This window comes from Hyperolius riggenbachi, chromosome 6, assembly GCF_040937935.1.
Source record: "Hyperolius riggenbachi isolate aHypRig1 chromosome 6, aHypRig1.pri, whole genome shotgun sequence".
NCBI lineage: Eukaryota > Metazoa > Chordata > Amphibia > Anura > Hyperoliidae > Hyperolius > Hyperolius riggenbachi.
In genome coordinates, this window is record NC_090651.1 from 311,857,654 (window position 1) to 311,872,333 (window position 14,680).

The 14,680-nt window shown below is 42.8% G+C and overlaps 1 protein-coding gene across 1 annotated transcript in view; it reads right to left on the reverse strand.

Annotated features, from left to right (window-relative positions):
• Window positions 1-12,367: 12,367 nt before the first annotated feature.
• Window positions 12,368-14,680, reverse strand: part of LOC137521692 (beta-2-glycoprotein 1-like) — a 122,807-nt gene continuing 120,494 nt past the window's right edge. Inside the window, exon 8 of the mRNA XM_068241312.1 lies at window positions 12,368-13,102. Within this exon, the coding sequence (XP_068097413.1) occupies window positions 13,029-13,102 (74 nt within the window). The 3' untranslated portion in view covers window positions 12,368-13,028. The remainder of the gene's footprint in view (window positions 13,103-14,680) is intronic.

A 14,680-nucleotide genomic window follows, 5' to 3' on the forward strand; every position in this document is an offset into this window, starting at 1 on the left:
GTTATATTGGTTTCACTGGTAAAAAATAAATAATTGAAATGGGTATATATTTGTTTTTTGTTAAGTTGCCTAATAATTATGCACAGTAATAGTCACCTGCACACACAGATATCTCCCTAAAATAGCTAAAACTAAAAACAAACTAAAAACTACTTTCAAAAATATTCAGCTTTGATATTAATGAGTTTTTTGGGTTCATTGAGAACATGGTTGTTGTTCAATAATAAAATTATTCCTCAAAAATACCACTTGCCTAATAATTCTGCACTCCCTGTAGACGCTTGCAAGTACATTTCTTTTGCTTCTAATTATTACTGCTGTAATGTGTATTGTGTAATACGTAAACTGTTTATGGCCACTCGTCACTAGGGGGCAGTGTGAGACAATAACACAGGACTTCTGTTTTCAGTTTCTATCTTTTCTGCTAGTAGAGAAAGATCAAAGCATTCCAATAATTTTTTGTACTACAACAGGAGGAAATGGCAGCACTTTCAGATATAGACTGCACCTGAATTGACCAGCTGCATAGATGTGCAGAGCCCAAACATGGTTAACTTACACAACTTGCATTCAAAACAGATGCATCAAAGGAGGATGTTGGCTTTTGAACATTCTCCTTTGCTGCATCTGTTTTGAAAGCAAGTTGTGTAAGCTGCCCATGTTTGAGCTCTGAACATCTATGCAGCTAGTCAATTTGGGGGCAGCATATATTTGAAAGTGCTGCCCAGTGGTGTAACTAGAACTCACTGGGCCCCCCTGCAAAACTTTGGATGGGGCCCCCCCTTGACTATGCTGAATACTGAATTACAAATCTTTTTACAAATCTTTGTCTGCAAAACTTTGTATGATTCCTTATCAGTGGCTGAGCAGATGCAGTCATTAAAAAAATTGTGCAGAGAGCAGAATTTTATTTCTCTCCATGCCCTTAGCTGTCAGTCTCTAAGGACAGGGAAAATAAACTACTTCTCCCGCACGGGGCCCCCTGCAGCTTCTGGGCCCCCCTGCAGCTGCATCCCTTGCAGGGTCTATTGTTACGCCTCCTGTTGTTCAAAAATGTAAGTCTACTTGTGGCTAGCTGCATTCATTTGTATCAATTTATATAGATTAGGATTTAGTGCATAGTTTGCATCTGATTTGCATTCAAGGTGCGTATAAGTCCCTAGGGGGGCTTTACACCTCTGTTGGTTTCATTTAATTTTCAGCCTAGGAGTGCTGCCTATTTATTGCTATTCCGGTAATTTACAAAGGTCAAAGTCAGTGCACTTATTTCAAAGGAGATAACTCTATTGTAGCTGCTAATTGATTAATTAAGATACCCATTTTGTACACCTACCTGTGGCATTACAGTTTTGATTGCTGAAGAGAGTATTTTAGAGGGCCTATCCAGGTGGTGACAGTGGGAATTTCTGAGTTAATCCTCCAATGTTTTTTCCCTAACCTCTTTTCTCCCTGCATACCCATAACAGTCACTATGCCTGCTATAGCTTATACTAGAACCCCACTCACTGGTCTGTGGAGGTAAAGGATGGGGCAGGGTTCCAAGTCAGACGCTAAGGCCTCTGTTCAGAGTGGGCCTGAGATTGTTAGGCTCTATAGATAGACAGGAAAGAATATGGAGTAATATAACAGAGGTAGCCTAATAATTCTTAAAGGGAGACTTAAAGGGAGGGTTCACGGAGTTAGTTAAAAAAATAAAAATACTAATCCACTTATCTGGGGCTTCCTCCAGCCCGTGGCAGGCAGGACGTGCCCTCGACGCTGCTCCGGAGGCTCCCGGTCTTCACCGGTGGCTCACCCGACCTGGCCAGGCCGGCTTCCAGGTCGGGCTCTTGTGCGGTCCAACGTGCGTCTCACGTGGTCGCGCTGACGTCATCGGACGTCCTCCAGGCAGTACTGCGCAGGCCAGACATCAGCACGACCGCGTGAGACACACGTTGGAGCGCAAAGAGAAGCCCGACCAGGAAGCCAGTCTGGCCAGGTCGAGTGAGCCACCGGAGAAGACCGGGAGCCTCCGGAGCGGCGTCGAGGGCACGTCTTCCTGCCTGCCACGGGCTGGAGGAAGCCCCAGGTAAGTGGATTAGTATTTTTATTTTTTTAACCAACTCCGTGGACCCTCCCTTTAAGTGTAAACAAAATGAGTTTAACTTACCTGGGGCTTCTTGCAGCCCCCCAGGAGTGATCCTGTTCCCACACCGTCCTCCCGAGAACCCCCTGACCCCTGCAAAGCTGACCCGTCGCCCCTAGTCAGCGGCTACTGTGCACCCTGATTGCGCTCCTTCTGCCGGGAGCATGCACAGTAGTGTTTTCCGCGTACTGTGCATGCACAGTATGCTCCTAGCATCAGGAGCGCAGTGAGGAGGCGCGTGGCCAGCCAACTTTGAGGGTGTCACCGCTGCTGGCCAGAGGGACTCAGTAGGAACAGGATCTCTCCAGGGCAGCGCAAGAAGCCCCAGGTAAGTTAAACTCATTTTTTTATTCACACTTAAGATTTCTTTTAAGGCATCTAACAGGCAGCAGTGTGAGTTTTCAAATGCTGAGAACCATGCTATGTTCACTGTAATACTATGGCATTGAAATGTATTCAGGCTGGAGAGCATAAAGAGTATGGCAGTCCTGTTAGAGAAAATAAGACGGTTTACAATTTAGCAGCAAGAAGTGACCCGCTAAAGTGATCTGCGCAGAGTGTCAGGCCGTCGTCTTCTCCAGCTGATGAGGAAAGCCGTAGTGCCTACAGTAATCTCTTCTCCCGTTCCTGGAGAGAAGTTACCGTTCCTGGCATTCGGCAATCTCCGACACAAGCTTCTTGGGGAAAATATGGTACTGCACCCAGGTTGGCTCTAAACGAAAATGAAACATATTTAAAAAAGAAAGAAATCAAAATCAACTCTCCATGGAAAGCCTATGTCCTCTGGAGGACGTGTATCTCTCAGCTGACCTAAAGCTAATAATCATTCTGTAGTTACAAGGCTCCTTGTGGCTCTGTCAAGTACATTACAACCCACAGGCTTAAATTAGCATCCTACGGCTTAGGGGGGCCTCCCAGCTGAAGGACTTCTTAATTAGAAGAGCTCTTGTCTTTCAACGGAAAAGGAACTTTGGAGGTAAAATGTACCAGCTGCTGCTAAATATATCATATTTCTGTTCTTCTGCAGCATCACTTTAACCCTTTGCTGACAGTTTACCGATGCTAGTAGTACATATAGCAAGAATATCTAACAACTTCACCCCAAGGCGGTTTTTACCTTAACGGATAAGAGCGATTTTCACCTTTCCGTGCTCATCCCTTTCATTTGCCAATAGCTTAATCACTACTAATCACAATGAAATAATATATATCTTGTTTTCTTTTCACCATAAATTGGGCTTTTTGGGGTTGATATTTGTTTTCAGTAACTACTGTATTTTTTATGCATTTTAAAGGGAAATACAAGGAAAAAATGAAGAAATATACTATTTCTCCAATTTCATCCCCTATGGTTTTAATATAAACACTGCTACTGTACATAAAATCCACACATTTTATCTGCCCATTTGTCCTGGTTATCACAAGATTTTAATTATGTCCCTATTACAAAGTATGGGGACAATATATCATTTCGAAATAAAGGTGTACTTTTTTTTGTTGTTTTTGTTTTTTCACAATTTTCACGTGCACGGGGATGCGCGTGCAACCGCGGGAGCGTGCACGAGCGCGCACGCACATGCGCGCGCACGTGCACGCGCACAGCGGCAGCAGCACTGTCTGACTTATAAAAACCTCCTGGGGCCATTAAGAGGCTCTAGGAGGACGTTTTTATAAGTCAGGTTGTCATAAAGTGGCTAAGGTGACAAGTAAGACCTAACATGTGGATGTTTAAAGGATAATTGAAGTGAAAAGAATATGGAGACTGCCATATTTATTTCCTGTTAAACAATACCAGTTGCCTGGCAGCCCTGCTGATCTATTTGGCTGCAGCAGTCTCTGAATCACACCAGAAACAAGCATGGGGCTAATCCAGTCATATCTGACAATAATGTCAGAAACATTTGATCTGCTGCATGCTTGTTCAGGGTCTATGGCTGAAGGTATTAGAGGCAGAGGATCAGCAGCATAGCCAGGCAACTGGTATTGCTTGAAAGGAAATAAGTATGGCAGCCTCCATTACCCCTCCCACAGTGTGATGTCAGCGCCTCACAGCACTGAGGTCCTGACATCACACTGTTTCCAACTGCCAAAAAAGCAAGCAGCATCTCTTTCCAGTGACATCACCCGCCAGCACTAAAAATGTCACCATGTGATAAATGTCAGAATGTAAATCAGGGAGAGGAAAGATTTTATAATGAGCGAACACTGACTAAATCATTTATACATAATAATTGTAAACATTAAGCACTTTTTTTTATTACATTACTTTCACTGGAGTTCCTCTTTAAGTTAGATAAAGAGAGTTAAATCATAAGTTAAATCATTTAAGGAGAGATAAATTGTGAGTTAATAAATAAGGTGAATTAATTTAACAGAAAAGCTTTGTGAATCAGGCCCATTATGTTTAAACAAAATTTATTTGTAAAAATGTCATTTATTACAGATAAATAACACTGTGAACATGTTACAATCTAACAATAGAGAAAATATTATAGAGAAACGCTGCAGACAATGGGGAGGAGTCAGGACCAGAAAAATATGTCTGTTTATATGCTTTACAGTTATGCATCCTCTTAAATGTAGCAAAATGAACTATGGACAGGTATTTTTACACCTCTGTCTTTGTCAACAATGATAAACAGTTAGGACCAGTTTCCACTAGTGCGGCGTGCATCTCGCAGACGCACACCGCGCTGAGCCGGTGGGCGGGATCACAGGCGAATCCCATGAGCCGTGCCATGCACGGCTATGGGATTCGCAGCCTCCGTGGCGAAATCTGCGGGCCGCGGCGCCGTCATCCCCTATGGCAGAGTTTCCCCGTGCGAATGATGTGCGGCGAAACCACCCTAGTGGAAACAGGCCCTTATTGTTTTTAGGGAGAACCCAAACATTCTATTGTCTTAAAAGATAACTATTATCCTTGGAGCTGTTAAACACTGAGGGTTAGTTCACACTCGGTGCTTGGAGCGCCACTTGCCTGCGATCGTGTTTGCCTCCGCGATCACGATTTTTGGGCAAAATCTCGCGATTCAGTGCAATTTGCACTTGTGATTCCCGTTCCATAGAATGAGAATCACAGCGCAATCGCCCTGAAATGCTGAATGCAGCGTGTTTGTGATTGATCGAAATCGCAAACGCAGCAGTGTGAATGAATCCATAGGGACACATTAGTAGCAGTGCTTTGCTGATCGTCGGCGATCAGCAAAGCGGTGAAAAATCGCCAAGTGTGAACCAACCCTCAGTCAGTTTTATTACTTATATTTGCATCGGGTCATATTCCTGGCTACATAGGGATGTTAAAGGGGAACTGAAGTAAAAGGTATACGGAGGCTGCCATATTTATTTCCTTTTAATCAATACCAGTTGCCTGGCAGCCCTGCTGGTCTATTTCTCTGCAGTAGTATCTGAATAACACCAGAAACAAGCATGCAGCTAGTCTTGTCAGATCTGACTTTAACCACTTCAGCCTAACTGGACGAAAATTTTCATCCAGTTAGGCTGCGCGCACTCCCGCGGGTCGCGCTCTCTCCCGCGGGCCCCCCCGTTGCTGGCCATTAGCCCAGCGATCAATGAAAGGGATTATAAATCCCTTTCACTGATCGGACCCCTACCGGAGAAAAGCCGACAGCGTTTTCTGAGATCAAAAAGTTCCTCTTCTTCATACTTCTTCTTGGGAGCGAGATCAATCGCTCCCAGGACTTTTTGACTGTGGCCATCTTGTGGCCAAATATCAAACTACACCAAAAAACACATAGAATTGAATAAATACAATTTACAACTTTTAAAACCCCCTGTTTCCCTCCCACACCAAAAAATACCCACATACAAGTTTTAATAAAAAATAAAATAAAAAATTACAATAATAAAAAACAAAACAAAACATACATAGTTACCTAAGGGTTTGAACTTTTTAAATATTCATGTCAAAGGAGTATATCAAAATGATTTATTAAATTATGGGCTTCTAAATAGTAATGGACGCAAATTGAAAAAATGCACCTTTATTTCCAAATTAAATATCGGCGACATACATTGTGATAGGGACATAATTTAAAGAGACACTGAAGCGAAAAAAAAACTATGATATTATGATTTATATGTGTAGTACAGATAAGAAATAAAACATTTAGATCAGATACATCAGTTTAATTGTTTCCAGTACAGGAAGAGTTAAGAAACTCCAGTTGTTATCTCTATACAAAAAAGCCATTATCTCTAGACTTTCAAAAGTCTTGGAGAGGGCTGTTTTCTGACTTTTATTATCTCAACTGTTAGTTAACTATTTACTTTTCCTCTGGCAGAGGGGAGTTCATTAGTTCACAGACTGCTCTGAAAGAATCATTTTGAATGCTGAGTGTTGTGTAATCTGCACATATTATAGAATGATGCAATGTTAGAAAAAACACTATATACTTAAAAATAAAAATATGATAATATTTTCTTTGCTGCTAATCTTCTAGTAATTATTCATAGTACACAACCAATTCATTATATCATACATTTTTTTTCGCTTCAGTGTCTCTTTAAATGGTGTAATAAGCGGGACAAATTGGTAAATAAAGTACATAGGTTTTAATTATGGTAGCATGTATTAATTTCAAACTATAATGGCCAAAAGCTGAGCAATAATTATTTTTTTCCATTTATTTCTTAATATTCCTGTTAAAATGGATTTAGAATAAATTAATTCTCAGCAAAATGTATCACCCACAGAAAGCCTAATTGGTGGCAGAAAAAACAAGATATAGATCAATTAATTGTAATGAGTAGTGCTAATGTTATTGGTAAATGAATGGGAGGTGAAAGTTGCTCAGATGTAAACAAATCTCAACACTGTAGGCTGAAGTGGTTAAAGTCTGAAACACCTGATCTGCTACATGCATGGCTAATAGTAGGCTATGGCTACAAGTATTAGAGGCAGTGGATCAGCAGGACTGCCAGGCAACTGGTATTGATTAAAAGGAAATAAATATGTCAGCCTCTGTATACCTCTTACTTCAGTTCCCCTTTAAATTAACGCTTTCTCCTAATTTTTCTCATAGGTGATATTTTCACAACGTGTCATTAAAATACCCTTCAAGGCCCAGGCAAGTGAGAAAATACTCAAAATAATTTTCATAGTATTTTTTCACCTATTACTTTAGTACGTTTTCAAATGCAGAGTGCTGAAAAGTTATTTTAAAGAGAAAATTAAAAAAAAGTTTCCTAGGAGAATACATAGGAGAAACAAATAAATTGAGTAAGGTTCAGTGTGTGCAAGCACCATTTACCATAAGCCAGATCCATTCCTGTGCACTCTAGATGCCCACAAAATCCATCTGCAAGTGGAATAAGGCTTCGATGACTGACTTGGACTGCCGTCTCAACCATCCTGTGGTCCACAAACCAATTAAAGCATCACAATTAGAGGTAATCTGACAGGCAGAGGCAAACTTAAAAATTAGGGCACCCACAGTAAACTTATGATGGGTTTGTTGTCTCAGGCACAATCCTCTGTTCCTAAAAGGATGAGTGGGCACAGAGATGTACAGACTTAAAGTGAACCAGAGATGAAGCACCCTCATGTATTTGACCATATATTTCAGTGGGAACATTAGAGAAAACACCTACCCTGCTCTCTGTTTCATTCTTCACTGCTCAGCCTGCTTCTAATCAGCCCTGATAAAATTCCCGGCTGAGCATTCAGTCTGGCTTTGCTCAGGAATCATTACAGCTGAGTCTGTCTTCTCTGATGTCTTTTCAAGCCCAAGCCTGCCCCCTTCTGGCTCTGCTATAATGACTCAGCTATATTGATTCCTGAGCTAAGCTACACTGAATGCTCAGTCAGGGATTTTATCAGGGCTGCTTAGAAGCAGGCTGAGCAGTGAAGAATGAAACAGAGAGCAGGGTAGGTGTTTTCTCTAATGTTCCCACTGATATATATGGTAAAATACATGAGAGTGCTTCATCTCTAGTTCACTTTTAGCTTTCCAAGTACGCTAGCTGGAACCCAGCAAAGGCAGCTATTTGGAACCTTCTTGGCAGTGACATGGCTACAGTCCTCAGGGCCCTGATGCGAAATTTGGCCCAGGTCCCCCCACCCCCTACTAGCTAGATTTGCCCCCTCCCTTACCCCCCACCCCAGTATGGTAGATGTGTCTCCCTCCCCCCCAGTATGGTAGCTAGATGTGCTTCCCCCACCCTAGCATGGTAGCCCTCCGTCACAATCTGCTGAGGTGTGATTGAAGAACAATTACATCGCAACAGAAAGCAACAAGTGTGAAAGGATCGCCATAGTGTTTGTATGCATGGTTACATGTATGACTGCAGAGTATGAGCACATATGTATAGTCACCCTAACTACCAACTTCATACCATAATCACCACTATAACAGAAGATAATATGAAAAGGGAACCACATTCTCTTCCTCCCTTGGCCCCAGGCCCCATAGTAGACACTAATTTTGTTGAAATTTTACCCCGTTTCGTATTAACCCTTTAACAGCCAATGTATTTACAGGGAGTGCAGAATTATTAGGCAAATGAGTATTTTGACCACATCATCCTCTTTATGCATGTTGTCTTACTCCAAGCTGTATAGGTTCGAAAGCCTACTACCAATTAAGCATATTAGGTGATGTGCATCTCTGTAATGAGAAGGGGTGTGGTCTAATGACATCAACACCCTATATCAGATGTGCATAATTATTAGGCAACTTCCTTTCCTTTGGCAAAATGGGTCAAAAGAAGGACTTGACAGGCTCAGAAAAGTCAAAAATAGTGAGATATCTTGCAAAGGGATGCAGCACTCTTAAAATTGCAAAGCTTCTAAAGCGTGATCATCGAACAATCAAGCGTTTCATTCAAAATAGTCAACAGGGTTGCAAGAAGCGTGTGGAAAAACCAAGGTGCAAAATAACTGCCCATGAACTGAGAAAAGTCAAGCGTGCAGCTGCCAAGATGCCACTTGCCACCAGTTTGGCCATATTTCAGAGCTGCAACATCACTGGAGTGCCCAAGAGCACAAGGTGTGCAATACTCAGAGACATGGCCAATGTAAGAAAGGCTGAAAGACGACCACCACTGAACAAGACACACAAGCTGAAACGTCAAGACTGGGCCAAGAAATATCTTAAGACTGATTTTTCGAAGGTTTTATGGACTGATGAAATGAGAGTGAGTCTTGATGGGCCAGATGGATGGGCCCCTGGCTGGATTGGTAAAGGGCAGAGAGCTCCAGTCCGACTCAGACACCAGCAAGGTGGAGGTGGAGTACTGGTTTGGGCTGGTATCATCAAAGATGAGCTTGTGGGGCCTTTTCGGGTTGAGGATGGAGTCAAGCTCAACTCCCAGTCCTACTGACAGTTTCTGGAAGACACCTTCTTCAAGCAGTGGTACAGGAAGAAGTCTGCATCCTTCAAGAAAAACATGATTTTCATGCAGGACAATGCTCCATCACACGCGTCCCAGTACTCTACAGCGTGGCTGGCAAGAAAGGGTATAAAACAAGAAAAACTAATGACATGGCCTCCTTGTTCACCTGATCTGAACCCCATTGAGAACCTGTGGTCCATCATAAAATGTGTGATTTACAAGGAGGGAAAACAGTACACCTCTCTGAACATGTCTGGGAGGCTGTGGTTGCTGCTGTACGCAATGTTGATGATGAACAGATCAAAACACTAAGGGCCCATTTCCACTATCGCGAATTTGCATGCGTTTTTCGCATGCAAATTCGCATAGCAATACAAGTGAATGGGACTGTTTCCACTTGTCAGGATTCCTTTGCGTTTTTCTGTGCAGAAAAAATTCTGCGAATCGTATACAATGTATTTAATAGGAAATTCGCATGAGGTTTGCGTATGCGAATTTTCATGCGAATTCGCATAGAAACAATGGAAAAGCACACCAGCACTGCCATGGTTAAATTCGCATACATCGTCATCCATGCGAATTCGCATGGACTCGCATGCGAAATTCGCATCCGCATACGAATTTTTACTGCGGCGATTCGCACCGCACAAGTGGAAATGCAGCCTCACAGAATCCATGGATGGCAGGCTTTTGAGTGTCCTTGCAAAGAAAGGTGGCTATATTGGTCACTGATTTGTTTTTGTTTTGTTTTTGAATGTCAGAAATGTATATTTGTGAATGTTGAGATGTTATATTGGTTTCACTGGTAAAAAATAAATAATTGAAATGGGTATATATTTGTTTTTTGTTAAGTTGCCTAATAATTATGCACAGTAATAGTCACCTGCACACACAGATATCTCCCTAAAATAGCTAAAACTAAAAACAAACTAAAAACTACTTTCAAAAATATTCAGCTTTGATATTAATGAGTTTTTTGGGTTCATTGAGAACATGGTTGTTGTTCAATAATAAAATTATTCCTCAAAAATACCACTTGCCTAATAATTCTGCACTCCCTGTAGACGCTTGCAAGTACATTTCTTTTGCTTCTAATTATTACTGCTGTAATGTGTATTGTGTAATACGTAAACTGTTTATGGCCACTCGTCACTAGGGGGCAGTGTGAGACAATAACACAGGACTTCTGTTTTCAGTTTCTATCTTTTCTGCTAGTAGAGAAAGATCAAAGCATTCCAATAATTTTTTGTACTACAACAGGAGGAAATGGCAGCACTTTCAGATATAGACTGCACCTGAATTGACCAGCTGCATAGATGTGCAGAGCCCAAACATGGTTAACTTACACAACTTGCATTCAAAACAGATGCATCAAAGGAGGATGTTGGCTTTTGAACATTCTCCTTTGCTGCATCTGTTTTGAAAGCAAGTTGTGTAAGCTGCCCATGTTTGAGCTCTGAACATCTATGCAGCTAGTCAATTTGGGGGCAGCATATATTTGAAAGTGCTGCCCAGTGGTGTAACTAGAACTCACTGGGCCCCCCTGCAAAACTTTGGATGGGGCCCCCCCTTGACTATGCTGAATACTGAATTACAAATCTTTTTACAAATCTTTGTCTGCAAAACTTTGTATGATTCCTTATCAGTGGCTGAGCAGATGCAGTCATTAAAAAAATTGTGCAGAGAGCAGAATTTTATTTCTCTCCATGCCCTTAGCTGTCAGTCTCTAAGGACAGGGAAAATAAACTACTTCTCCCGCACGGGGCCCCCTGCAGCTTCTGGGCCCCCCTGCAGCTGCATCCCTTGCAGGGTCTATTGTTACGCCTCCTGTTGTTCAAAAATGTAAGTCTACTTGTGGCTAGCTGCATTCATTTGTATCAATTTATATAGATTAGGATTTAGTGCATAGTTTGCATCTGATTTGCATTCAAGGTGCGTATAAGTCCCTAGAGGGGCTTTACACCTCTGTTGGTTTCATTTAATTTTCAGCCTAGGAGTGCTGCCTATTTATTGCTATTCCGGTAATTTACAAAGGTCAAAGTCAGTGCACTTATTTCAAAGGAGATAACTCTATTGTAGCTGCTAATTGATTAATTAAGATACCCATTTTGTACACCTACCTGTGGCATTACAGTTTTGATTGCTGAAGAGAGTATTTTAGAGGGCCTATCCAGGTGGTGACAGTGGGAATTTCTGAGTTAATCCTCCAATGTTTTTTCCCTAACCTCTTTTCTCCCTGCATACCCATAACAGTCACTATGCCTGCTATAGCTTATACTAGAACCCCACTCACTGGTCTGTGGAGGTAAAGGATGGGGCAGGGTTCCAAGTCAGACGCTAAGGCCTCTGTTCAGAGTGGGCCTGAGATTGTTAGGCTCTATAGATAGACAGGAAAGAATATGGAGTAATATAACAGAGGTAGCCTAATAATTCTTAAAGGGAGACTTAAAGGGAGGGTTCACGGAGTTAGTTAAAAAAATAAAAATACTAATCCACTTATCTGGGGCTTCCTCCAGCCCGTGGCAGGCAGGACGTGCCCTCGACGCTGCTCCGGAGGCTCCCGGTCTTCACCGGTGGCTCACCCGACCTGGCCAGGCCGGCTTCCAGGTCGGGCTCTTGTGCGGTCCAACGTGCGTCTCACGTGGTCGCGCTGACGTCATCGGACGTCCTCCAGGCAGTACTGCGCAGGCCAGACATCAGCACGACCGCGTGAGACACACGTTGGAGCGCAAAGAGAAGCCCGACCAGGAAGCCAGTCTGGCCAGGTCGAGTGAGCCACCGGAGAAGACCGGGAGCCTCCGGAGCGGCGTCGAGGGCACGTCTTCCTGCCTGCCACGGGCTGGAGGAAGCCCCAGGTAAGTGGATTAGTATTTTTATTTTTTTAACCAACTCCGTGGACCCTCCCTTTAAGTGTAAACAAAATGAGTTTAACTTACCTGGGGCTTCTTGCAGCCCCCCAGGAGTGATCCTGTTCCCACACCGTCCTCCCGAGAACCCCCTGACCCCTGCAAAGCTGACCCGTCGCCCCTAGTCAGCGGCTACTGTGCACCCTGATTGCGCTCCTTCTGCCGGGAGCATGCACAGTAGTGTTTTCCGCGTACTGTGCATGCACAGTATGCTCCTAGCATCAGGAGCGCAGTGAGGAGGCGCGTGGCCAGCCAACTTTGAGGGTGTCACCGCTGCTGGCCAGAGGGACTCAGTAGGAACAGGATCTCTCCAGGGCAGCGCAAGAAGCCCCAGGTAAGTTAAACTCATTTTTTTATTCACACTTAAGATTTCTTTTAAGGCATCTAACAGGCAGCAGTGTGAGTTTTCAAATGCTGAGAACCATGCTATGTTCACTGTAATACTATGGCATTGAAATGTATTCAGGCTGGAGAGCATAAAGAGTATGGCAGTCCTGTTAGAGAAAATAAGACGGTTTACAATTTAGCAGCAAGAAGTGACCCGCTAAAGTGATCTGCGCAGAGTGTCAGGCCGTCGTCTTCTCCAGCTGATGAGGAAAGCCGTAGTGCCTACAGTAATCTCTTCTCCCGTTCCTGGAGAGAAGTTACCGTTCCTGGCATTCGGCAATCTCCGACACAAGCTTCTTGGGGAAAATATGGTACTGCACCCAGGTTGGCTCTAAACGAAAATGAAACATATTTAAAAAAGAAAGAAATCAAAATCAACTCTCCATGGAAAGCCTATGTCCTCTGGAGGACGTGTATCTCTCAGCTGACCTAAAGCTAATAATCATTCTGTAGTTACAAGGCTCCTTGTGGCTCTGTCAAGTACATTACAACCCACAGGCTTAAATTAGCATCCTACGGCTTAGGGGGGCCTCCCAGCTGAAGGACTTCTTAATTAGAAGAGCTCTTGTCTTTCAACGGAAAAGGAACTTTGGAGGTAAAATGTACCAGCTGCTGCTAAATATATCATATTTCTGTTCTTCTGCAGCATCACTTTAACCCTTTGCTGACAGTTTACCGATGCTAGTAGTACATATAGCAAGAATATCTAACAACTTCACCCCAAGGCGGTTTTTACCTTAACGGATAAGAGCGATTTTCACCTTTCCGTGCTCATCCCTTTCATTTGCCAATAGCTTAATCACTACTAATCACAATGAAATAATATATATCTTGTTTTCTTTTCACCATAAATTGGGCTTTTTGGGGTTGATATTTGTTTTCAGTAACTACTGTATTTTTTATGCATTTTAAAGGGAAATACAAGGAAAAAATGAAGAAATATACTATTTCTCCAATTTCATCCCCTATGGTTTTAATATAAACACTGCTACTGTACATAAAATCCACACATTTTATCTGCCCATTTGTCCTGGTTATCACAAGATTTTAATTATGTCCCTATTACAAAGTATGGGGACAATATATCATTTCGAAATAAAGGTGTACTTTTTTTTGTTGTTTTTGTTTTTTCACAATTTTCACGTGCACGGGGATGCGCGTGCACCCGCGGGAGCGTGCACGAGCGCGCACGCACATGCGCGCGCACGTGCACGCGCACAGCGGCAGCAGCACTGTCTGACTTATAAAAACCTCCTGGGGCCATTAAGAGGCTCTAGGAGGACGTTTTTATAAGTCAGGTTGTCATAAAGTGGCTAAGGTGACAAGTAAGACCTAACATGTGGATGTTTAAAGGATAATTGAAGTGAAAAGAATATGGAGACTGCCATATTTATTTCCTGTTAAACAATACCAGTTGCCTGGCAGCCCTGCTGATCTATTTGGCTGCAGCAGTCTCTGAATCACACCAGAAACAAGCATGGGGCTAATCCAGTCATATCTGACAATAATGTCAGAAACATTTGATCTGCTGCATGCTTGTTCAGGGTCTATGGCTGAAGGTATTAGAGGCAGAGGATCAGCAGCATAGCCAGGCAACTGGTATTGCTTGAAAGGAAATAAGTATGGCAGCCTCCATTACCCTCTCACTTCAGTTGTCCTTTAAAAGGAATCTGAGAAGGATATAAAGGCTGACATATGTATTTAATGTTCAACAATGCCAGTTGCCTGGCAGTCCTGCTAATCCTCTTCCTTTATTCTTTTCCAAACCATTTTCCAGCCTGCCACATGCATTTCCCACTCCCATGCGTGCCCACAAGATTTCTCAAAAGCTGCCCCCTCCCTCTGGAACATCCTTTCATCGCCCATCAGACTTGCCCCCTCTTTCACACATTCAAGCAAGCCCTCAAAA